This window comes from Numida meleagris, chromosome 4 (assembly GCF_002078875.1).
Source record: "Numida meleagris isolate 19003 breed g44 Domestic line chromosome 4, NumMel1.0, whole genome shotgun sequence".
Classification (NCBI taxonomy): domain Eukaryota; kingdom Metazoa; phylum Chordata; class Aves; order Galliformes; family Numididae; genus Numida; species Numida meleagris.
Genome location: NC_034412.1, coordinates 27913509 through 27938923, shown reverse-complemented (window position 1 = coordinate 27938923; position 25415 = coordinate 27913509). Strand labels below are relative to the sequence as shown.

At 37.8% G+C, this 25415-nt stretch overlaps 2 protein-coding genes across 3 annotated transcripts in view; one reads left to right on the top strand and one right to left on the bottom strand.

The window, feature by feature from the left end:
- Window positions 1-4462, top strand: part of MARCH1 (membrane associated ring-CH-type finger 1) — a 236126-nt gene extending 231664 nt beyond the window's left edge. For both annotated transcript variants that reach the window (XM_021394679.1, XM_021394678.1), the window contains one exon: window positions 379-4462. In XM_021394679.1, the coding sequence (XP_021250354.1) occupies window positions 379-680 (302 nt within the window). In that variant the 3' untranslated portion in view covers window positions 681-4462. The remainder of the gene's footprint in view (window positions 1-378) is intronic.
- On the bottom strand, window positions 5828-24078 carry TMA16 (translation machinery associated 16 homolog). Its single transcript, XM_021394680.1, has 7 exons — window positions 23859-24078; window positions 23157-23269; window positions 18887-18924; window positions 18105-18189; window positions 16977-17125; window positions 10496-10538; window positions 5828-8750 (listed from the first exon to the last, which is right to left on the bottom strand). Exons 1-7 carry the CDS (start codon window positions 23859-23861, stop codon window positions 8609-8611), a joined length of 573 nt encoding a protein of 190 aa, XP_021250355.1. The 5' UTR covers window positions 23862-24078; the 3' UTR covers window positions 5828-8608.

The window sequence follows — 25415 nt, the reverse complement described above, 5'->3', positions numbered from 1 at the left end:
GTAGTATTTCTAGGCATACATTAACCTCAGTTGTGGCATCTGTATTCTAGGTTAAGTGAACCATTTTGTATGGGGCTAAAAATGCTGGGTTTTGTTTGTTTTGACTGTCTCGGGCATTAGGCACCTCTTGTGATTGTGCCTCAATTTCTTATTTGACCAAACTGTGGAGAAGTCAGAAGTGGGAGTCAGATGTAGTTTCCTGTCTGTCCCTCTACCTATGGGAAATGGCTGCTGTTCTCCAGCAACAACTGCAACGGGAGCATATTTGTATCTGGGGATGCTTAGCAACTGGCGTCTTTTCAACACACTTCACTGATATTCAGTATTTAACGTGCATTGTTTAACAGTGGTAACACGTATAAATGTTTTATTTCCAAGGTGTCCTCGAATGGCCATTTTGGACAAAACTTGTGGTGGTGGCCATTGGATTCACAGGAGGCCTCGTCTTCATGTACGTACAGTGTAAGGTTTATGTTCAGCTGTGGCGCAGGCTGAAAGCCTACAACAGAGTGATCTTTGTTCAGAACTGCCCAGACACCGCCAAAAAGCTGGAGGAGAAGAACTCTCCATGCACTCAGAGCTCGGACATCAAGGATGCGGTGGTGGTGCCAGTAGCACAGACAGGTACAAACTCTCAGCTGGCAGCTGAAGAGATGACATCTGAGGTCATGCCAGTTTGATGGAGACAGCACTGTTTTTTCCTTGCTGAATAAGGCATAGTGTTTTCTACACTACAAATGCTGTAAGAGAGTAGAAATGACTGAGCATTTTTTGAGTAAAAACACAAAAACCGAATCCCTATGAGGAAAATGGATCCAGCAAAGCAACTTGTTACTGTATGGAATGTGACAATTCGTGAAGTAGTTTCTCAACTAGTCAGCAAGTGTAGTGAAAGTGGAAGTGTAGAAAGTGCAATAGAGAACAGGTTTAACAGACAATGCCAAACGAATGTGACAAGATTATTACTATTTTTTTTAACGGAAGAAAATTGGATGGCTGGGCAAGTAGACACAGACCTGCTATAACCATTTTGTTTACAGGAAACAAAACCAAACCTTTCACCTGTTTACAACTGAAAGTTGTATTTGCTACTTACCTTCCTTCAGAAGAGTACCATACAAGAAGTGCGCACTCCCTACACCTCATGAAGTAACAGATGTTTGTGCGACTTCAGCGGAGCCTGAATGTTTGGGCAGCTGTGTCAACGGAGGATATGGGAAACATTTGAAGGGAAGCATTGTTTCTGAATATGCCTGAATTTTTGACACATCAGCAGTTCCAGCCAGTATAAACTCATATCTCCATAGGCTACAGATATTTAACTGTCAGCAAAACAAGTACGGGAAGGAGAAAAATAGTAGATAATGTATTTAGAACAGCAGCTCGGCTGTGTATTTTATTTTGTCAGAGTGAATTCAATTTATTTTTTTCCTAAATTGGATGCACAAAGTTTTGAGGCAAAACTATAAATTAAAAATGCGGTTGTTACTGCAAAACCATACAAGTAAATTGCTATTAGCAAGGTCTGAGAAAGGATGAAACAGGGAAGATGGAAAGTATTTTTCATTTCAGTCTTGTAAGATTCGTGATATAGAAAGGTAGACATGAAAGAATATAAGTAGCTGTCTTAAAAGAATGTTAGTTTTTATTCCCCTGCTCTGAAAAATCAGTTTTTATCTTCCTGACTGCAGAAATAAACCGCTGGTTTCTCTCTGTACAGGTAAACTTGAAATGTTAGATATTCAGCGGTTCAGTTGTTAATTTCATGTTTTGAGCATTCTTATATAAAAATGAAGTGCGGATAGCATTAAAGGATGCAATAGATAAATGAATGTAGATGTAATAGTGTGTCCAACAGGCTGAATTACATAAAGAGCACATTTTGTGATTTGCTTCTCATATCAGTGATGTTTACTATCAGGACATGACAGCAAGGATTGACTTGGAGTAGTTATGTGTTGGCTTAGACAAGTCTACCGCTTGACTTATGTATATTTAAAAAGTCATGTTTAAAGGTGGTTTTTTTTTTTTTTTTTGTTGTTGTTGTTGTTGTTGTTTTTTTTTTTTGTATTTAGCTAAGCAAGGAAAAGCAGACAGGCAAATAAAGAACCAGAGTAAAGAGACTAAGAAAACACAGGTTCATTCACAAGGGGAATTTGCTGTATTTGCCATGACCTAGTCTTCTACAGAAGCCTTGCAGTTTCTAATGGTAAATTTCCTCATTACATGTTCAAACATCTGCAGTTAAATAACAGAATCATCACATTCTCCCAAATGCAAATGGTGCTGGGCCTAATCTGTATTGGAATTCATCTGTTAGGTGTTTCTTTGTGACCATGTTTAATGGCTTAAGGCTCAGGGACTACTGGAAATAGCAGTATTAGTGAGAATTTATCTTTTCTCAAAGCATTGTATTCCTCCTTTAGAATCAATTGTGTAATCTGGCTGTGACTAAGTGCCATCTGGCTAGACAGGGCACAAACTCTTGGTGCCTGAATAGGTCTGAAGTACTTATTAATATTAGCACAAATTTACTCTGGCTGAGTTGGATTAATGTTTGAGTCTTTTCATATAAAATAACTTTCCAATTATACACTAACAGAATTGGAATTCTAACAGCTTCCACTTGAAATCAGATAAGTGAATAACCAAATAATTTCTCTGTTTATAATCGTGGAGACTTTACAAGGCCTGGAGGAAACCGTGACAAGTACGAAGGAATGCCTCATAACTGCACGGGCTTAAGGTGGTTTTCTAATAGTTCATATCTATTTGCTAAAAAGTAAATCTCATGATATCTGAAGCAAGTCAGACACTTAAAATTAGTAGATGCATCTATGCATTTGGAATTATATCTACAGTTAAACCTAATGAGTCACAGCAAAGCTGGTTGACAAAAAAAAAAGCATTATTACATAAGATAAGTTCTGGAAAATGTTCTGCTGTCATCTAAGTGACAGGGAGCTCGCTACTTAGGCAGCTTGTTCCTTAACCTGCTGTAGTGTCATGACCCCACTGAAAGTGCCCCCTATTCTTCAGCTTACCAGAGACTAATTCATTGTTCTTTTCTTGAACAAGCACAAAATTCACATTAAAGAAAAATAAAAACTTGAAGCTTCTGAAAGCAGATCTATGTCATCCAGTAAGATCACTGTTTTTTTTTTTTTTTTAATACGCTGAAGAGTCAGCAACAGAACAACTTGCAAAGCTATTTTATACTGACAGCTTCAAAACACCATTTTGGCACTCCAGTATATGTGCAGCTGAGCTTACATTTAAATGTAAGAATGGAGGAAGGCTTTGGTTGAAATTCCTTCTCTCCTTTTAAATATTTATTGGACAGCAGGAAAAGCAGCAGAATGAGACAGTGGCTTGCTGCACTGTGCAGCAGCAAGAGAGATTACAGCTGCTTTGAAAGTGTTTAAACTCTGTTAAGCATAACAGTATTAGCCCATGCATTCCTTTCTCCTTAGGTGCATTGGATATTTTAGAGCTTTCAGGGATTTCATGCTGGTTTGGAATTTGTTTCTGTAGCAGGGTGAGACCTCTTCAAGAGGCATGGAGCTATCCACACCAACATGACTTAGATGCAGGTCTGCTTGAGTAACAGTGGCTCATGTATTCACATGCTAGACAGCTGCTTGTCAACCACTGAGTTTTCTTTCCCACAGAAAGGGCAGCTTTCTGTATTAATTGACAGCAGGATTCTAAGCTGCAAAAACAGCATCCTGAAAGTTTTAAGAAACATTCTAAGATTTTTTTTTTAATGAAATGAGGTATCAAATACAGATCAGTATCAACCTACCTATGTAGCCACTGTACATCTCAGGCAAACAAACACCCTGACAGTGGCATTTAGCTTGGCTACAATCCTCCAAGGGCTGAACCTTGCTCCAAGCTGCCATTACTGAGAAGAGCCTCATCTGCATTCCTGTTTAAGCGAAGTTTCAATGAAGGTAGGTGGAAGTAATCTGGCATGAGAGCTCATATTTTAAACAAGATATTTCTAATCTGTGGACGTGCACGTTTCTTCTCTTGATTTAAGTTATAAGCATTATGAAGTTTATTTGAACCTGGCATAAATATACTGCTTTTGACTATCACTAGCATTACGAAGATTCTCAACTAGTCCAATTGTGCCATTCACACACTGCTTTATCTGAAAGCAGTGCTTATTTTTATTGTGTAGAAAGAAATAGTAAGTTCCCCATCACCAAGAAAAACCATTTATAATTTCTAATGTGATGGAACTTTATGATGAAAGTATTTTACTGTGTATAATATTTGGAACTACAAGTTTCTGTTACTTGTTCAACTCCCTCTCTTTTGCAAAAGAAAAAAAATGTATGTTTTTTGTGGGTGAATGTGTACTGAAAGACAGAAGGTAAGGGAAACAAAAGTAATATATCTGCTTATTGTTGTGAAAAAAAAGTATTTGTATTAAACAAATGATCCAAATTTCTGTAGTATTCTACAGTTGTCAGTTTATTTTATAGAGCATCGTATGCGGGACGTGAATTTGGCAACACGACACTCTTGCAAGAAAGGTGAACAATATAATCAGCTGCACACTACTGATGAACCTGCTGGACTGAGGTGCCTAGTTATGGGTACCATACTTTGGCAGAATGCTCAGAAAAACACCTCACTGTACAAAAACATTTGAAAAGAATGATGGTTTAACTTGCAAAAGGGAAGGAAGACTGGAAAAGGATAAGATACACAAGGGCAGGCTTCAGCAACCATAGTCATCTGTTTTTAGAGCCACAGCAAAAGGACGACTAGTACTGGCTTTCAGCTGCAGTAAAGATAGGGGGATGAACATTTTCTTAGGAGCACAGTGCTTTGGAATGAACAGTGATATGTGATTCTGTAATGTCCAACACAAGAGACTCTTAAAAATGGGTGGGACAAACATTAGAGAGTTAAATTGTTTAAAGCTAATTGCACCTGTCTACCTCGATAAATAGTTCCAGCCAAGCTACATCATTTGTTTTCTGAAGAGGATTGCATCCACCTACCCCAGATCATTGCCTTCAACTGTCAGCTGGGGAGGAGGTTGGCTAAGTTTCCAGTCTTTGGTGTTCTAGCTGAAATAGGTCATCACACGGCGGCTGCCTGCTATGGTTATAGTCAAAACACAGGACAAGTGTGCTAACAAATTATACACCCTACATCCAACGCCAACAGATTGTTCATTTTGTTAAAGCTGCCCTAACTAGCTCACCATTTAAATCAAATATGGGTTCATGAATCTCTACAAGATAAAAAAAGAAAAATGAAGAAGAAGCATAACCGAAAATAGACTAGTAATAAATATATAATTGTATGTTAACATATACAAAAACACAACCATGTTTATTTTTAGAATTTATAGGTATAAGCCAGCTACACCTTTTGGCATCATACATGAGTCAGAATCTCTTGATCAAGTGGAGTACCACTCAGTAACATTACTTTTCTGTTCAGTTTGCTTCTATACGCATAAATCATAGAATCACAGAATAGCTTGGGTTGGAAGGGACCCCAAAGATTAACAAGTTCCAGGCCCCCTCCCACAGGCAGGGCCACCAACCTCCAGATGTGGTACTAGACCAGGTTGCCCAGGGCTCCACGTGAAGAAGGATGGTACTTACTCCCCCAATAAAATATTGAGGCTCTTCTGTATGAAATTGATCTAAAAGCCAAAAAACCTCACTGAAAAAGTAAGTCACAGTACTTTGTACCAGATTTCCAGTACGTATGATACTGTGCTCAGAAAATAACCTTGGATCAATTTAACACAGTGGTTGAGAACAGAAAAGATTACCAATCTGCTGAACAGGGCCCTGGGAGAAATATGCCCTCACAGCTTTAATTAATGGAATCACAGAACATTCTTTTGTTTGTCAACAGCTCTAAGGTTATTAAATATATACACACATAAGTAAACATATATATATATACTTGTATTTTCATGTTATTTATATACAAATAACAATGAGAACTATTCCAAACAAAAAACAAATAAGATGGAAGATCGTGGTCATTTTTAAATACATGTTAGCTAAATCAAGTCTAATCTTACTAGGTCTCAGAAGCATGACTGCTGCTTACAGTAGACCCGAAGAAGGCAGCAGTCAAAAGAACAATTAGTTGAAGTTCTGGCAAAGGCTTTAGTGATTCTTCCTCAAGTGCTACTTTGCTTCTAGGTTTGCTAGCACGTTTCTAGAGCTGGCAGGCTGGGGAAAAGAATGCTTCATTAAAAATCTATGGGTAAGAATTTCTGACCGTTTCATGACCCAGAAAGAGGCACTGTCGCTTAGTAAATTTTTAAATCAGCATGTTGCTGTCTTGGTTGACTCCATGTGAATGTACTTACATGAATAAGAGCCGCTATTAATAGAATGCTGCTGCCTTACTCTAATCTTTCTAGAAAATGACTCTGTTTTTAAAGCAATAACAGCACTTTGGTCTAGTAAATTAGTTTGAAGTTAATTTTATTTTTCATTTGTAACAGGTAACTAGTTGCACGCTAAACAGTTCCTTTAAAGAAAACAGGGCTGTATTTGCCATTTGAGCAGGTAAGCTTTAGGGAATTCAATTGCTGGACTACTGCAGGAAGTTTCCCATAGTCATCTGTTTTTTAGAGTTTCATTACTAGGAAAGTTGCCCAAGATCTTGCTAGCTGCACTTAAGGCAATACCTTAATTGCAGAACAGCTCATTAGCAAAGGAAAACAGAAAGGTGATGTATGGATCATACCATGCTGGTACTGATACATCACCTCAGACCAAACCAGCTGATCTGACATACTTAGGAAGTGCAGGTGTTTATTTGCCCCTTACTAGAAAACTGAGCTGGGAAGATTCCCTAAGTGGAGAACTTCTTTCCTGCTGAGAAAAACAAACAAACAAACACCTTTTTATTACTCTTCTACATCTGTTTGGCTTTTTTTTTTTTTTTTAAAGTTGGAGTCCAACGTTTTTGGATTCCAGACTCTTATCTTCATATATGGCAGTGTCATTACAGAGATGCATATAAGCGCTACCCCAATAAAGTAAAAAAAATAATAATAATTCATGCATAATGTAATCCTCAAGTATATTTCTTGAACTACCTAGGAATGGCTTAGAAAATGGCTTGTATGTATTGCCTTTGTTGCTTTCCTGGCTTGTACCATCCCAATTTTTGGTGAACCAAAATCCAGTTACTACTGGAATCAAAGCTAGCTCGTTCTTTCCAGCCGAGGCCATCAAAATGATCAGCTCTAGAATCAGAGCACAACACTCTACTGCTACTGAGGAAATCTGAATATAATTCATCCAGTACCTCAGAGAAGTCTAAGCTCCCCAAGGCTGTCAGGAATAAAAGCGTATCTCAGTAAAGTATGCTGCAAAGTACAGTGTAACAAATTAAAAAATACATTTCCTTTAAAAAAAACAAAACAACAAAGTTCTTACATAAAAGTGGGCTTCTATGTTAAAGCACTACTTTTTGTATGATTTTTTTTTATGTTTAATTTGAGCCCGGATAGTTAAAGAAAACTGAGTTTTAACAATTGCAACTTTGCAGGTCACAATTAAGAAACAGACAAGTGGTGAAGCAGTATCTGACCAAATTAAGAAAGAAATAAGTCTTCCATCAGAATAACCTACCCAGAAAAAAGCCCTGCCAACTATAATAAGAATTATAACAAAGGACTTTAACATTGTTATTTATAAACCTTACAAGTAAACAGCATTCCAAGGTATTCCCTACAGCAAATTCATAAGAACAAAGAACATCGCTGTAATATTTCTCATTCCAGCTGTTAGCAGCAGCTGCTTTCTTTCTTAAGAAACAGAATAACAATGCAGCACTCCTAGGGCATTTTCAACCTAAGAGAAGAAACTCCTCCCTGTACAAAACCCTAATTGGCGACTTTAAAAGCACAGGCATGGGAGGATTATGAAACTGATAGGAAAGATTCAACTATCTCATCTGTGTAACATGAGGCAAGACTCTATCTTACTCCCCGCTCCAGGCTTCTCAGTGCAAACACTGCAAGTGCAGAAATTAAACATCAATAAGTAAAGGTTTTTTTACCCTCCTGTGGTTTCTCACAACTGCATCACCTAAAGGCACCTTGGCCACTTCCACAAGAGATGCATAAAAGCTGTCACCAGCTGAGCCTGCTGCTTAACAGGGTACCTGCTGATTGATATACTCAATGATGCATATATTCTTGGAACTACCAGGAAAAGGCAAGGGTTTCCCACTGGAAAGTATATCCAGCGGGTTTCTGAATCCTGACTGCTCAATGACCAGGGAAGAAGCACTGAGCTAGTCAGGGTGCCAAGACATAAACGATTTGTTCGCTATCTTAGAGGCCTGCATCCTAAAGCGTAGGTATAGAATGAGATGTAAGGACACAAAATATTAAATTTTATTTATATTCAAAAATGTTAACCCAATATGCTGGCTGAAATTCCACTCTCTAGCATAGGTGCACAGTGAGCTTACAAAAAACAATGTAATTAGCAAACCCTTTGCAAATATAATTAGAAACACTAGTTTTATTCTTGATTCCACGATAACTAAAATAAGTTTCTTACAATTCCCTTCAGCCGTTTCGGCTTTTGAAACTTCATGACGCCATGTCTTCTGCTTTATTCAGTTCTTCTTCAGCTTCCACATTTGCCACGTCAGCATCAATGCAAACTGCATCCCTAAATGACAGCTTTCTCATTTTTATGTTTGGTAGCTTCTTCAGATCACCATCCCACTCCCTTAAAGAGAAAAAAAAGTCATGAAAAACAACTAGCAATAGAACTAGCAGGAAAGAGTCGCAGAATCAGTTCACCTTTTTCCAGAAGTGAGGCTGCTTTTCTAAATTACATTATCGGTCCAACGGCAGTATGAATGAGCATCCATGTTTTTACCTCATCAAGTACACTCATCTAGATGTGATTTCTTTGTGAAGAATTAAATACTTTCAGATTTGACATTCTAAACAAAAAAGCACAAATAAAATAATTCACTTTATTCCCACAGCCTACTTCTCTCCTCAGTTACTTCAGGCCAACTCTTTTGAGGTTTAACGCATTAAACCCCTGGTCTTCCAAGTAATGAAAGAGCAGCTTGGGGAAGTTTCTTTCATCTGGATGCTCAATTTGCAAAGCTAGTATCACAGGTATATAAAGTGCTTTACTATGATTTATGATTGTTAACATTTTGTATGACTTTAGGCAACTTGATCCAAGCTATCTCTGCCCATGGCAGTGGGGCTGGAACTGGATGATGTTTAAGGTCCCTTCCAACCCAAAGCATTCTATGATTCTGTGACTGACTTCATGGAGACACAAAATGTTAGTACACATTAATTCACACGGTAAGTATATTACTTTGAAAGGCTGCATAAAGGAGGAAGGAGTCATTTAAATATCACAAGCCAAATCCTGTATTTGATTAATAGAATACTTGCTTGATTACATTAAGTGTACTTCATGGATATTTTTTCTGAAAGGCAAAGAGAGTATTTGCCAATTATTATACAGACACACTTGGTTTGGCTCTACCAAGGTAATAAAAAAGCAACGCTTCCATCAGATATCCCAGTACAACAAGTCAGTTGTGTAGGAATAAACAGAGCAGCCAGAGGTCTCATCTTTGAGATCTCCAGCATTATTCTTACGTGCTCTAACTACGACTTCCAGCTATGCAGCACTCCTAAGAGACGGCTGCATATCATTCCTTGCAACATAAGCACTGGTAAGTCTTTTTTTTTTTCTTCCATTAAAGTATCTCATTTGATAGAGCCAGCAGAAGGATTGTTCATTCAATCCATTACCAAGGTATATTGTCTTGCTAGCCCAGACGTACTGGCAGCAAGTTCTACAGATTGCAGGACCTTACCTGGTGTGGCATCAATTCTCTCATGATTTTCAACTAGTATATGTGCACAAACACTCCAGCAGACTGCAGTACACTTGCATCTCATAGAAACCAAGACTAAGAAATTTTTGCTGCTTTAGTTACTTAATGGTACATTCTGACTATAAATAATTTAGGTTAGTATGCTATATGACTACAATTACCATCTGAAATCTCACTTCAGGTAAGAAAACAGTATTAACAGTATTACAATGTATTTTCATTTATCAGTAAATCTAGGTCTTGATCCTTAAAAACTAACAGTGCATGTTAATCCTTTTAGTGTAAATCAGTGAACAGCTTAGGTGAAGAGAAAACATTCTCTAAGAATAGCCAAAAAAGGGTACTTAAGTTACTCTAACCATTGAAACTTTCTAACCCTTCCAATGTCTTACTGATTCACTCTCACTAATATTTCGCCTGTAACAGCTAAAAATTGCAGAATTAGCAACACCATACCTTGTCTGGTTTTGCAAATGACAAATTCTTGAGCAGTCTGCATGTATTATTTTTTAAGAAAAAAAGACATACAATAGGTCAGATTCAGAGACGGTGTTTTGAGTAAACAGAGTACTTAGTAGTGAGATTAAAAAGAACTTACCTGAAAAATTTAAGGTGCTTGCTGTTCACAATGTCTGGGATTTCTAATGGGAGTGAAATTAAATGCTATTAGATGAGCTACATTATTCCAGTGAGTCACATTTCAAAGAAAGAAAAGGGAGGTAAGGGCTGGATGTAGTACTTCAGAGAATGAGAATAAGGAGTCATACTAGAAAGCTCCTAGAGAGATACATAAATAGGAAGACCTCTCATTGGAAGTGAAATTATACTTATGAGCTATTCCAGAATTCAAATGCACCAATTACTGAGAATTGAATCCTGACAAATTATAAGAAGAAGGTGCTTCGTCTTCTCTAAAGTCACACATCTGAGAAACAGCAAAAAGGTAAGCATTTAAAGTTTGCATTTTAAAAAAGGCCAACGAATAAACCAGAAAAATAATTAAGTTATTATTTGTTTCAAAAGTGTTACTAGCATCCTCAACCAAGATCAAGCTGTGGGTAGTTTTTAACAGACATTCATTCGCCCACATAATAAAAAGATCATTCCACTCAGCGGAACTGACTACAAAAACAGTAAGAAAGCTTTCTTTCAAAAGTGGCCTAAATACACAAGCAGCACTGCTAATTAGTGAGTACTAAGGCCTCTGTAAGTATTCTGAAACATCTGCAGAAAAAAATTTCAAAGCACTTAAGTCACCACTGCAAGCAAGACAGAGCAGTAGTAGAGTTAGGAAAGTACCGTAAGTCTGAGTGAGTAAATCTAATGAACACTTCAACATGCTTCTGAAAATTTACCACGTAGAAAAATATTCTTTTGCATATATAAACACTCAGAAGACTATGGTAACTTCTCAGGTGTTTGAATAGAACATGTTATTGGATTTTTGAATACAGCACTACTTCCTTCCACCTGCAATGAGACAGTCTGAAAGCAAAGAATGGCTATCTGAGAACATTTAATCTCAGTCCAATGTAGTTAGAATTTACTTTGTTAAACATGTGCTCCAAAAACCACTCTTGCTCCTGGGAAGCTTGTTGTTGTTGCTGAAATGACTGCTAAATGCACAAAAGGGAATGTAATATTTATGGATAACGTTGGCACCCGAGACGGTTTTAGACTGAAAATTTTCATAAAGATGAAGTGCCTTTCCCAAACCTAATTTGAGAGAAATACACTGACTGCAAATCTTTATTACCTTTGGTGGTAAAAAAAAAAAAAGGAAGGCAAGCAGCACAGTTACATTTGGCACAGACTTGTTTTTTTGCTCCCTGAGAATCCAAAATGTTCCTACTAGAAGAAAGGCTGCTTGCTACCTCTGTAATGCTTAATCCACTTTACTATTTTAGCTCTTAAAAATATAACATTTTTGGTACGTCTTATACTGTCCTTGAGCAAGCTCTGAACATACAGTTCTTGGGTCTTACAGGAATAAATCAGATGACGCTATCAATGCAGGATTATAGATGGTTTTGCTACAGAATGTAAAATGATGATATGTACCACTTATCTTTGTGGCCAGATAGTCTTTGCAATTCAGAAAAATATTTTTTCCCTTTACATTGGCTTACAAAGTTAGTTGGCAACTAATAATGTATGCGACAAATCTTGATACCAGTTACTTTGACTTTTGCAGACTCCTTCCTGGTAAACAGGTATAGTGATAGTGATCACAGCTGAGAAAGGCAAAGCAAAGAAACATTTATCTAATTCCTTTGGTTTTTGCTGTCATTTCTGAACTTAATTTGCTTTAAAAATGTTAAGTCACTAGAGTGTGTTTTCTGAGATAAAAATTGAAAAAAAATGGCAGATAGAGAAATATAGCATAAGAGCTAGCGGAAAAGAAATGAAGGAAGTATTTCAGGGAGCAGATGTAGTCTGGCATTTCTAAGATGAAGTATTCAGCAACTTATTTGCTGCAATGAAATGGCAGTGAAAAATACAAGTCTTTTTTCCCACGTTTCTGACACTCTCAGCTACTTTGTTTTACTGATTTTCTTCTGAGGAAGAACAAACCGTGCTAGCTCTCAAGTTTTATCATAAGGATGCTAGTATTTAACACCTTTTTGTGACAAGGAACTGAGGTTTAACAGAACTTTTCAGTAATACTGGCAAGTCAACCCTTTTACAACAGATTGGATGAAGAAGCACCGGACCAGAGTACTTAGAAGTTCCTATGAGCACCAAAAGTCAAAAGCTCTCAGCTGTGGGTCTGAACAACCCTGCCTCTGCACCCAGGCTTGAACTGGAGGCTTTCTAAAGATAACCAGAGAAAAAGCAGGCAGAGGAGGCAATCCCAGTGTCAGACTCTCTTTTGGAGCTCTGTCTCACAGCACTACTTTTTACCAAGTGGAATCACGTTCTGTGACAGTCTCCTGAAATACTTTGTTTCCTTCCAGAAGTACACTGTTCATAAAAAAATCATCATTTTTCATAGCAGTAACTATTTCTCTCTCCAAAAACAAAGAGCGGCACAAAAGATTTACGTCAATCTCAGAAGAACTGAAACATCATTGCTCTTAACAGAGAATATAAGCAGCATATGTATCATATTCCTTAGAACTATCATACAGAGAAACAATGAAGTTGGGTCAAAAGATGATATTGCAGCCTGAGATTAAAAATGGAAAACGATGCCAGAAACTGTAGACGTCCTTTAAATGAAAAACCATTCAGTTACACAGCTGTGACGGTGTGCTTTCCTCTCAACTTCCTCCTTTGGCTTGGCCTTTCAACAGGAAGACTGTGAGCAACAGGACTGATATTACTCTCATTAAGCTAGATTAATGATCACAAACCTGTCTCAAACTGAGGCCTGAAAGAACTAACAAAAGACACCTGGTTCAACAGCTGAGGGCAAATGAGCATGCACCTAAAAACCACCTAGTACTGTGAGTCAATTATCTTACCCTATAAATAGGGAGCAGCCCAAAAACCTGGTGGTTTTTTTTTTTTAATTATTATTATTATTTTTTTCTTTCCTTCTTCTCTGTAGCAGTAGATTGCAGGTGTGATTTTCCCCTTGAGCAGGAATACCTCTTGAGGTTACAACTAGCGTAGACATCCCTTATACCTTGGTATTAAGACATCTTGCTGATACAGATCCATGCTAAGTGACTACCTGTTTTAAACTTTCTTAGCTTTGCTAAGATTATAGCTTTGGTTGATTGTGCATGTATGATCTCTTATACATAAAGTATTGATTAAGTCTGGGATTGGATCTAGTTGCACTTAAGTTTGCTATTTCTGTGATTCAAGGAGCTTAGAAAATAAGGGAGTCTGCTCTGAACCGTGTCACTCTGAACCTCATCCTCTACAGTAAATAACTAAGCGTATCTAGTCATCTCAAATCTTCTTAAGAAGCAGGCTTATTTATAATCAAGATTTGTTAAATCACTGCATTATATTTATATATAAATATATCCCCGCTTCTCTTTATGAGCGAAATGTTTAGTATAATTTCTATCCATGATAATGATTGTTACAGAGAACAGCTATCAGGGTTGTAGTTACACTAGCAGATACATGCAAATGATACAACTTTCATTTAAATTAAAATCAATTTCCTTATATCCTGAAGTTTCAAGAATGAACTAATAAAAGTGGTACATTAAGCTTTAAAGGCTGTTCTTCCCCAGAATTTATATTATGCTTATGTAAGAACATGCCAGTTAAATAGAAACAAATAATCAAAAAAGTACAATCTTCAGATGAAATAATCACGATGCTTTCCAGCAGAAAGTGTATTAATTCTGAGTGAGTTCCAAGGGTATGTCACAGAATGATTTAGGATTCCTTTTCAGTAACTTTTCTACAAACACATAAGACCAGATTTGACAGAAATGATGATACGTAAGGAGGAAGATGGCACTAAAACTAATTTAGATGCATTTAAGGAATAAGGGAGTGATAAGGAACTACTAAGAAAACTGAATAACCTTTCAGACTGAACGTTCCCTGTGTAGATACCTTTTTCAGACTAAAACTTATTATGCTTTTGGATATCTATCACTTTTGAAAACAGACACTAAAAAGGAATTATTTCTCCATTTACTTCTATCTGCTATGTACATCAATTTCTATAACTTCTTCAATATAAACAATTCATATCATGTAGCTTGTTATAGCAAACGCGCGTCCACAAGAACTGAGTTCAGGAATGGGTGTAAAAACTCAAGAAATACTAAGTTATAAAAGCCCCTCTCATTACAGCTTCCAGTGACAATAATTATGTAGAAGCATAATAGCAGTTTCCAGCTGATTCCCATTTATCCCCAATCTGTAATTACAGTATTTAGCAGCAACTATTTTCTGTGATTGAATGCTGCCCCAGACAGAGAGCAAAACCTGCAGCAGCTGTGATAACAAATAATGAATGATTTGAGAGAGTATTTAATATGTGAAGTTGCACCATGCTCTCTGAATGCTTTACTTACTAATACTATAATAACCTCCAATTTTGCTTACAGTATTTCTGGATTCTTCTTTATTTTTATGTTGTGCTTGTGCATTTGATGTCTTTCTATCTAGTCTTAGTTGTTTTGCCAACTTTCCACAAGGTAGCAAAGGAAGAACTGAGCCATTTGATAACATTCATAGCATCTATTTTCCTATGACTTTTTCTCTCTTCTAAGTAAACAATGTGGTTTTTCATTAGGCACGAAGTCATGCGGTATTCCTGAATTCCTCCGCAATGGTAAAGTGTGAATGTACTACAAAACACTTCTAATACTTTGAGACATACTCGTTTACTTTATTGGTAAAATACAGGAAAGTGGAAAGGGGAATATGGCACACAATCCAAACCTTGCTGTCCTTTGTATCCCAAGAATTTTGATTTGTCACTTCTCCCTGACTTGCTTTCACTAGCTGGACTGACTGCTTTTTGAATACTACTTCAGCATTAAAGCAAAGTTCATCACTTGCCTCTAACATCCTTATTTGGTAAAGAAAAATGCAAATCACAAATTTCAGTACTATTTCATACTTGACTCTCCTGAACTCTTTGCTTTTTGTTCTTTCATTATCATCTTTTCTTCCTTATTTAACCAGAATGCTGATGCTTCCCTTCAGTCTAGTTACAGCTATCGACTTCTCAGTCTTTTATTTCTCATTCACAAGGAGCCTGCATCTGCATGCTATCTCCTGTAAGACAAAAGACTCTCATAAAGAGTTTATTCCTTCTTAAGGGAGACTCTAGGCATCATAAGAGAAAGCGTTCAGCTCTAATGTTTGTGTTGTGGTTTTAGCAAGACTGCTTCCCAGCTCATCTTGGAAGACTTAACTAGATACTATGCTGCCTAAGGATGATAAATGGTAATACAGAAGTCAACAAGAATAATTGGCATTACGCTTTTATTCTAACTTGTGATGATGGCCAAGGTAAATGCTTAAAAACTGAAACTGCTTTCACCTGGGCTCTCATTGGTGGCTCTCATTAGCAATGCTTAATTTGAAATCTTCAGAATTCTTGTGTTTGATTATTAAGATGTTAAGTGTTAGGGCCCTCTCGCATATTCCCTCCAACACCACTTCCCATAAGTTAAAGGAAGTACAGCACCTCTTCTTGAGAACAAGAGGAAAAATGTGTTTCTCCTACTTGGTGAATATCATCTGTGTCTCTAGAATACAGTCTGTAGAGTAGATGTGTCGTAACACTCCAACATTTCTTCCAGGATTTCCTAAATTCTAATAGGAACACTCCAGAATTATTCGAGCTTTGGAAATATATCAGTAGTACAATTTTTGATGCAATCATTTTACCACATGCAGCACACCTCGAATTTAGAGGAATGATGGGCCTCTCCCTGAAGACCTGTTTGGCTCATGAGTTTGTGGAGGATTTGGTTGTCTTCAAGTTCGTGAACCCTAAAGCCCACTCTCTCATGATATCAAAATTGCTGAAGTTCCTCATGCCACTGGTCCATTTTGGTGGAAAGGTGCAAGCTGGGCCCCAAGATTAACCCTAATGGTAAATTTGCACATTACTGAAAGTATTAAAGCAAGCTGTGTATATAGATTTCATTGGCACAAGCCCACCCAAAACCTAATTAATTTGCAGAGGAAAACTCTGTTTATTCCCCATATGGGAAAACAGTCTTCATGCCAATGCACATTAAAACATGCACACGCACTGACATTTTTAACATCTTTGTATAAAATGAAGAACCAAGCTGCTTAACACAATATGTATTTGAGTCTCATACATTAAATGCCAACTGCACTTCAAAAATATATTACAGTTACCTTTACTAAAGATACTACCTGACTTTTGCTTGTACTGTATAGTGGAAATATGTCAGATCTGTCATCCTTTCCCCTCCTCCCCAAGCACTGTTTCTTTACCCTGACCTTCCTCTCCCTACCCAACTTCTTTGTAAGGTACTCCATAAATCCCTAGCAGTTAGTTAATTCCTTTGAGGAGTGAAAAAATGTAATACTTACAAATTTTACTTTGATTTTGGCCTTGTTAGTAGGAAGAAAGGTATGACCATAGGATTTTTACTAATGGTTTTACATACCTATCCCATAGCCTTCATAGAGCTGTCTTTCACGTTCCATGGTCTGCTTGATGACAGCTTCCCTTGATCCATGCTGTCTTCCCTGTCTACCTTTAATACTGTTTCGTAATTCAATCTGTTCCAACTCAGCACTGAATCGTTCCATATACCTGAAAGAAATACAATTCATTTATGCTAGATGCAGCCATGAAATTTTTGCCAGTTACTTTGACAATCTAAGATATTTTGCAAATTGTATTTTCAAAATTAGCCAGATATAGTTCAAATCTAATAAAAATGACTTGAATTTACAAAGTGAAAGTTCCGTTTAGAACTACATTTGAATCATCTACTTTCAGAAACGTGTTGTTTTTCTATATTTCATTTGCTTTTTTGTTCAAACAGTTTGAATGAAACTTTCACACTATTGTAACGCATCTGCTCTGGAAAACCACTAAGTTTTAACTGCTGAAGTTCTTTGCAATGTCATCACTGTGTAAATGGTTAAAAATGGATCCAGAAAATAAGGTGGTATTGCCTTTGCAGTATCTCAAGTGTTGACCAGAATAGCAAGTATTTCAGAGCTTCTGAAACTGATATGATGCAAATTCTTAAGAATGCACACAGGTCATTATGCTTGCAGGTATATATAAAAAAAATAATGGTGACAGACCATAGGTACACGTGCACAAAGCTGAGCTCTTACTAAATCCAATTTTGATATTTCCTAAAAAAAAAAAAAAAAAAGAGTCCACCTGAATACTGAGTTATCTTCTCAGCAAAGAAAATAAAAGGATTAAAAAAAGTAGAATTAAATGTGTGCATTTAAGTTATCCTGAATAACCCAACTAGCAAACTCAAGACAATTATACCTCTCCACATCATTAGTTCTCCTCTCCACACACTGCAAAAGCAGGGACATGCTTTAATAAAAACACAAGGGTCACTTCAATTTCAATGCATATTGAAAGATGTACATATTTTAGTACAGGACTATCTTCATTTTTAACAAAATTAACTACTTAGTATTATTAACAGGCTTACATAAAAAGCAACGTCTCTGAGTGAGTCACTGGAGAGATCTTATTTAAGAACATTATTTTTAAAAGCAAATCAAGCTCTTCAGACCTCTTTTAAACCCAGACTTACTCTTCAATTAGCTCACAAGCTTCCTTCTTTGTATAGTCAGTTTTATTGGGGTCAAGGTGACTTTGAAACCATTGCAGTTTTTCTCCTACAAGAATGAAGTAAACATTTATTATATCATCATAGTAGCACCAGGAAACATTAAAATTCTTCACAGTTTCTGAAATAAACGTTTTATTTTTCTTTTAGAATTTGAATGGCTGCATAAAGATCTGGCTGGGTATGAAGGCAGCTATAATAGAAACATAATCTTTCTTAGGGAAAAGAGTTTTGATGCTTTAATGTAAATTACTGGAAATGAGAGTCTAAAATATCACTGGCTTTATTACTTAAGATGGCAAGTAAGGAAAGCCCGAAGAAAAAGAAATCACAACAAAACAATGGCTCAACAAGAGTTCCAGTTACACAGTTTTTAAACAGATTGAATTAAAAAGGAGAAAAGTATTTCCTATTGTGTCTTGAAGTCTTGTATTTACTTCAGAGCATGGAGACAATTACAATAAATACAGGTACAAAAGCAGATGTTTTGTTTACATCGACCCATTATGAACAATCCTCATCTTTACGTAATCATTATGTAAAGCCTAATCTTCAGTCAAAAATCCAATTTCAACCCCCTATGTACTACTTCAGAGAACGTGTCAGGTACTTCAGCACTTCTACGAAGTCCACTGTACAACTACAGAGTAAGATTATAGAGACAAACTCCAATTGGAATAAAGTTGGTAAAAAGTTGTATCATGGGAAGTTGAGTAATGTATTTGGTAATAAAAGTTTCTGCTCACCAATAATACTCAAACGAAAAGCTTTCTCAGTCTTCAACCTAACGGAGCAAAACAAACATGTTAGCCAGGAAAGAGTACAGTACAAATAGTTATATTCAGATGAAAGTTGAGGTAACATTGCAAACAGAAATATCTGCCAAGTGCAGAACAACAAAATATCATACTACTATTTAATAAGCTTCTAAATAATTAAAGTTAGTGCTTAGTGAACAGTAAAAGTTTATGTGAAAAGTTTAATGTGTTAAGAAAATGAAACTAAGAATTAATATTTTTTAAATAAGAACTATGAAGAAAATTAATGTGAAAAGTATTTTTCACTCCACCTCAGTCTGTGGTGGGATACTGAAGCCTTCTGTATTCTGTAGGATGTGTGTACACAATTCAGTTTGGGATCAGTTCCTACTGAGAAGTTCTCAGAGACTACAGGTTTTCTAACAGCCCCTGTGCATTTAGTCCTGGAGCCCTCAAATTCATTTTGCAGCAAGGAAAGTTGTTGAATGTCACTTTATTTCCAGAAAGGAACAGAATACATAGTTGGGATAAGTATAAAACTCGCCACTGGAAAAAATATATTTGCATGTTCACTGTCTATATTCAAGGACTTGTGATGTTAAGATTTTTTTTTGTTACATAATAAGAAAATTGCTGAAGAATAAAAAAAATAAAGAACAACTGCTGTCAAAGTTCAAGACAGTTCAAAGCTACGTGCTTCTAGGTGGATAGCGATAGGACAAGGGGAAATGGTTTTAAACTGAGACAGGGGAGGTTTAGGTTGGATATTAGGAGGAAGTTTTTCACTCAGAGGGTGGTGACGCACTGGAACAGGTTGCCCAGGGAGGTTGTAGATGCCCCATCCCTGGAGGCATTCAAGGCCAGACTGGATGTGGCTCTGGGCAGCCTGGTCTAGTGGTTGGCGACCCTGCACTCAGCAGGGGGGTTGAAACTCGATGACATTTGAGGTCCTTTTCAACCCGGGCCATTCTATGATTCTTTATTAAATTCCTTGTATTCTGTAGAATCTAATGAGCATTTCACAGTTAACTGAACTAACTTAGAGGACAGAAGTATCTCAACTGTCAAAAAAAATTCAGATCAGAAGAGAAAGTCCTGCTTTCTAGAAACAAACATACTTGAGTCACTTGGCCATTAACCTATGTTATTAAAATAAAGATTAGCTTTTTCAAGTAGTATGTCATCCTCCGAAGAGTTCCTGAAAGCCACATAACAACCAACTCGTGTCCAAGTTGCTAAGATTTTTCACTAACACATTAATGAAAAGCTGTTTTACAAATTGTTATAGGTATCACAGCATCTAGGATAAGAACTTTTAATGTAAAAAAAAACAAACTATAGAAGTCAAACAAGCAGGATGAGTATTACCATACCTGCAAAAAGCTGGTTGGCTAATGAGATTTAATGTTTAAACAGAAATGACATCAGGGTTAAAGGACAGATCTGGATGAGACTTTGTGAAAACAAAGGAAAAAGGACTTAGATTAGAAGCCAGCTTTAAAACTCTGCTGTAGAAGATTTCTTCAAGATAATTATGGTAGACAGCCCAGGGAGGGCTTACAGCACACAGCGTGGAGTTTTGACAGGTTACAGCGTGCATGGAAAGGATTTGTATTTCCATGCAGTGGAGCTGCACACCAGCAGTCCTGGCTGTGAATTTGGCCTGGCAACAAAGCGAGCCAAGCACATCTGCACCGAGTTGCCATGGAGAAGACTACAATGCTTTCTCTTTAAAATCATAAATAACACCATCTATTTATGGTTTAAAACACTAAAAGCCACTGTTTGGACCAAAAATGGTCAATGGATAGCTTATTTGTCTAGGCAATTATCTACATAATCAGGCTTATTTTCTAGCAGAAAAGCCTTCGTTATTAAGGTGTGCACAACTTATCTCAGTATGACAAATACTAGATGATAGGATCAGATACTGTCTCACAGTACTTTTCTTAAGAGCATTACCTCACTGCCTGGTAGAAAACACTAGTAGCAGGGAAGTTAATCAAATGAAGCAAGGCAAAGACAGTTCCTCTTATCTCCTACTACACAATGAGTAACATCTTTTACTCAAGGGAAAGAGAAAATAAGAGCAGGGATTCAATCTTGCAGCAAGTTCTTGACTCTGAATGGAAGAAAAAAAGTAAATCATATGTTTAGATATTGATTATTGACAAGGATTATTAGAGGTTTTCTTGAAGTTTAGTAGATGCTGTGTGAAGAGCAACACAGGGAAGAAAAAGGTGCGATTCAAGTGAACAAGCTGACTGAAGATTGCAGTCAATTTTCTAAAACCAATTTGTCTGTCACACCTTATTACAATCAGGACCAGTCTTTCGTAGGACAGATACGGTCTCTGGACAAGCTTATTATTTCTGTCATATTTCATTGAGAATGCCTGCACTGAAGACCATTTGGATGATAGAGGCTATAAAAGACTTCTGTAACTTAGAGAATTTCTCCTTCCTTCTTCCCCAGTGTTGCATTGTAATATTGAAATTCCGTGTGCAGATAACAAAGGCTAATTGGTTCAGACACAGAATTTTTAGATAGATCATTGTGCTATCACAATAAGCTTTGGATGGTCCAGGTTGACATACTAGTTTTGGCAGAATAGTTTCTGTATGAGAAACAAAGGGTTATATTGCTTACCATCAGCCTAAAGAACTTGCACCTGAAACACTAAGAAAGCTTGGAAAAGGAAAGGCAGAAACCAAGAAACAGAGCCTAAGACAGCAATCTACATCCTCTAATCTTAAACTGTTGAGCATATCTGCTTATTAAAAAAAAAAAAAAAAAAGGCTTTTAACATTCAAAATAAAGAGAGCTTAAAGGAAAATATAGCTTTCTACATTGTAGAATCTTAAACTGAGACATTCTGTGAAGACACCAGGCTTCACTGATCCCTCACAGAATTAAGGAGGAAGCAGCTGCTCTTTCATTAGCATGCTTGAAGCACACCCTTAATTAGCCTGCTGGGCAGCCACTACTTAATGGCTTTCCATAAAATGGTGCTTTTTCCTCAGGTTAACCCATTGCATATATCAAAAGGGGTCTGTTTGTTTTACTTGGAAGAATACTGCTGCTGTGACCAGCTCCTTTTACTGCATTTCAAAGGAACAGAAAGGCTAACTGTGCTGTTACATCTCTTAAACAGGTAAGAAACTCTTTTATAAATAATTCTACTTCCTTTATGTAAAAATCCTTGTTAAAAAGCAATTGCGTTTACAAAGGTAACTTTTTCATGACAAAAAGTAACTAAAGGGTAAATCAAATAGAAGAATGCTATTCCACTAGGAGGTGGGGCTTTTTTTGTTTGTTTTCTGTGCTTCTTTCTGTTCTAAAAGGAAACAAAAAAAAGCACTTAAACAAGAATTTGTCAGTCTGGGTGTCTACATCAGTATAATTCTACCACATAAATCAGTAAAAGATTCGATTAAGTGTGCCATGTCATAATGAATAATCAATATATACTTTATGCACTGAGTGTTTTTGTGCATGTTTTTGCTTTCAGTGAAGACACAGACATAAGCAATAAAAATCAAATATGATTCCTATTTCCTTTATAAGGACCTTTCATGATTAAGCTCTCTAAGTGGCATTTAAGAGGCAAGAAAAGGTATTTAAGGGATGATGTAGTCAATTTAGCACTAAGAAAACAGTTATGATCAGTAACTAATAGCACTCAGTTGTAACCAGTAGTCAGAGAGCACAGACAACATAAAGCAGCAGGGAAAACTTCTTGTATGCTGAAAAACTGCAAGAATTTCTACACGTGCTCCTCATAAACTCTCACAGCAGCTCTGCTGAGGCTATGTGACACAGTTGTACTTGTAAAGGGCCCCTTCCCAGGTACAAAGAATTACAGGTTTGCTCTGGGTAAGGCCATACATCCATCCCCAACCACAGCACAAGACGCTAGGCCCTAAGTAGGATTCTTACTCTAAAACTTGGAGTAAAGTCAAGCTAGGTGACTAAGCTTCATTTGATGTCACTGGCAAGATGCCATTCAGACTATAATAAGCAAAATATTTATTTGCAATGCAAAAACATTGCTCAAAATCAAAAAATCAAGAATCAAGTAGTTGAACTACATACTTCAAGCAGATTTTTGTGTATGTAATCATGCCATTTCACATGACTTAGTGTTATATAGGCCTTTAAAAAGAAAAACTTGATTGTACCAGTCTCTTTTCACCAACACTCCCAACCAATGCACATGCTGTACTTCAGTGTGCATGTAAGGTTGCACAGTACTTACTTTTCTTTCTTATCCTGTTTGCGCGCTTCCCTCGCAAGTTGTGCAGCTTTCCTGCTGTAAGGATGGATGGCTTTTTTCTCTTGCTTCCCTCCTTTGGTTTTTGGCAATTTGGGCTGAAAATAAATGAAAAATATAGTACGCTACTGAAACTTTAAAGGGAAGATAGGAACACATGCAAAGTGAAGACTTGAAAGCTCATGCATCCATATCATCTGTGCCCAGATGTGGAGTCCTCAGTATAGGAGAGGCATAGACCTGGTGGAGCACATCCAGAGGGCCACAGAAATGACCCCAGGGATGGAACGCTTCCTTAAGGACAGGCTGAGAGCTGGGGCTGTGCAGCCTGGAGAAGAGAAGGCTGCGAGGTGACCTGAGAGCGGCCTGTCAGTATCTAAAGGGGAAGGCTATAAGAAAGAAGGGGACAGACTTCTTAGCAGGGCCTGTCGTGACAGGACAAGGGGAAAGGGCTGCAAACTACGAGAGGGAGGATTTAGGCTGCATATAAGGAAGAAGTTATTTTCACTGAGAGCGGTACGGCCACAACACAAGCCCTTCGCACGCTACCGGAAAGTCCTACACGATTGCGAACTCGGCCGGGCCGCTCCGCGCTTCTCCCCCCTCGGCCCCGTACCGCCTCCCCGCAGCGGGCTGCTCCCGGCTGGAAGGGCCACCGCCACCCGCACCCCCCGCCCCGCAACGCACCATGGCGAACACCTCCCCTCCGCGGCCGCCGTCAGCGCGGTGCTCCTGCCAAAAGGATCCGGGCGGGCGGCAATGCAGCGAGCACGCGGTTCCGGGGCGGTCATCCCCGCGGGGTGTTGGGACTGGGGTGGTGCCGCTGGGAGCTGCAGTGTAACCAGAGAAGGGTAACAAGGATGGTAAACGGCTTGGAGAATATGCCCTGCGAGGAGCGACTGAAGGAACTGGGGCTGTTTAGTCTGGGGAAGAGGAGGCTGAGGGGAGACCTAATTGTTCTCTTCAAATACCTGAAAGGTGATGGCAGCGAGAGCGGGGCTGGTCTATTCTCGCTGGTGGCAGCACAAGGGGAAATGGCCTCAAGTTGTGCCAGGGGAAGTTTAGGTTGGATATCAGGAAACACTTCTTTACAGAAAGGGTTGTTAAGCACTGGAACAGGCTCCCCAGGGAGGTAGTTGAGTCACCATCCCTGAATGTGTTTAAAAACCGTTTGGATGTGGTGCTCAGGGACATGATTTAGTGGTGGGTTGTTAGGGTAGTATGGTTAGGTTGTGGTTAGACTTGATGATCTTGAAGGTCTTTTCCAACCTGAGCAATTCTATGATTCTCTCCGTCAACAAAGGATCTTTTGTAAAAAATATGTTATGTTGGCAGCTGTGCAGAATTGCTGTGTAAGTTCTCCTAAGTCATATTAATGTAGTGTGTGTTGGTAGCAGGGAGGGAGGAGCACCAGAATTCAAATTTGGCGTGTCAATACCCAGATCTTAGCTTGCCTTTTTTTTTTTTTGCATTGATTTTACTGTTACCGTTGTAAATATATACATAAAAATAGAGAGAGACCTTATTGGGGGTAGTCTTTACTACAACATTCTGTATCAATGGAACAAAATAAAATGGGTTTAGTAAATATAGATGAAATATTCTTACACCCAAGTGCAGATTTGGTAGCAAATTCTGGTTACTGCAGAGTAATGTGTTAAGTGTTATAAAGCAGTGCTACACTATGGTACTTAAAAGACAAAAAGACACAAGTCTGAGAAGGAGACACTGTTTTAGTGTAATACCATGCATCAGATTTTCAGAAATGCTGACACATGAGTATAGGGCCAATTGACAAATAAGTTAAACTGATTTCCGAATTTTCTTGAAAATCTCATTTATAGTGTTATAACTACATTAATTAGAATGAAGGAAGGGTAGACCTGAAGTTAGCTTAGTTCTAATAAAATGCAGACTTCCTGAGTTCAAGGGAATCATCTGAAGGTTAAAGCAGATAATAGCTAGGTTTAGAAAAGAGGAAGATGTAATGGACAGGAGTGAGGGAAGAGCTCACAGTCAGACATAACTTCAGCATTGCTTGTCTTAGTCTGAAATATATCTGTAGTAGAGTTCTGGTGAAAAGGCACATGTAGAGTTTCTAGATTATGTTCTGTGTTATCAGTAATACCAAGGAATACATTGGACATAGAGGGGTAATGGCCTCAAGTTGCACCAGGGAAGATTTAGGCTGGACATTAAGAATGAGTTTTTTCTGAAAGAGTGGTCAGGCGCTGGAATGGGCTG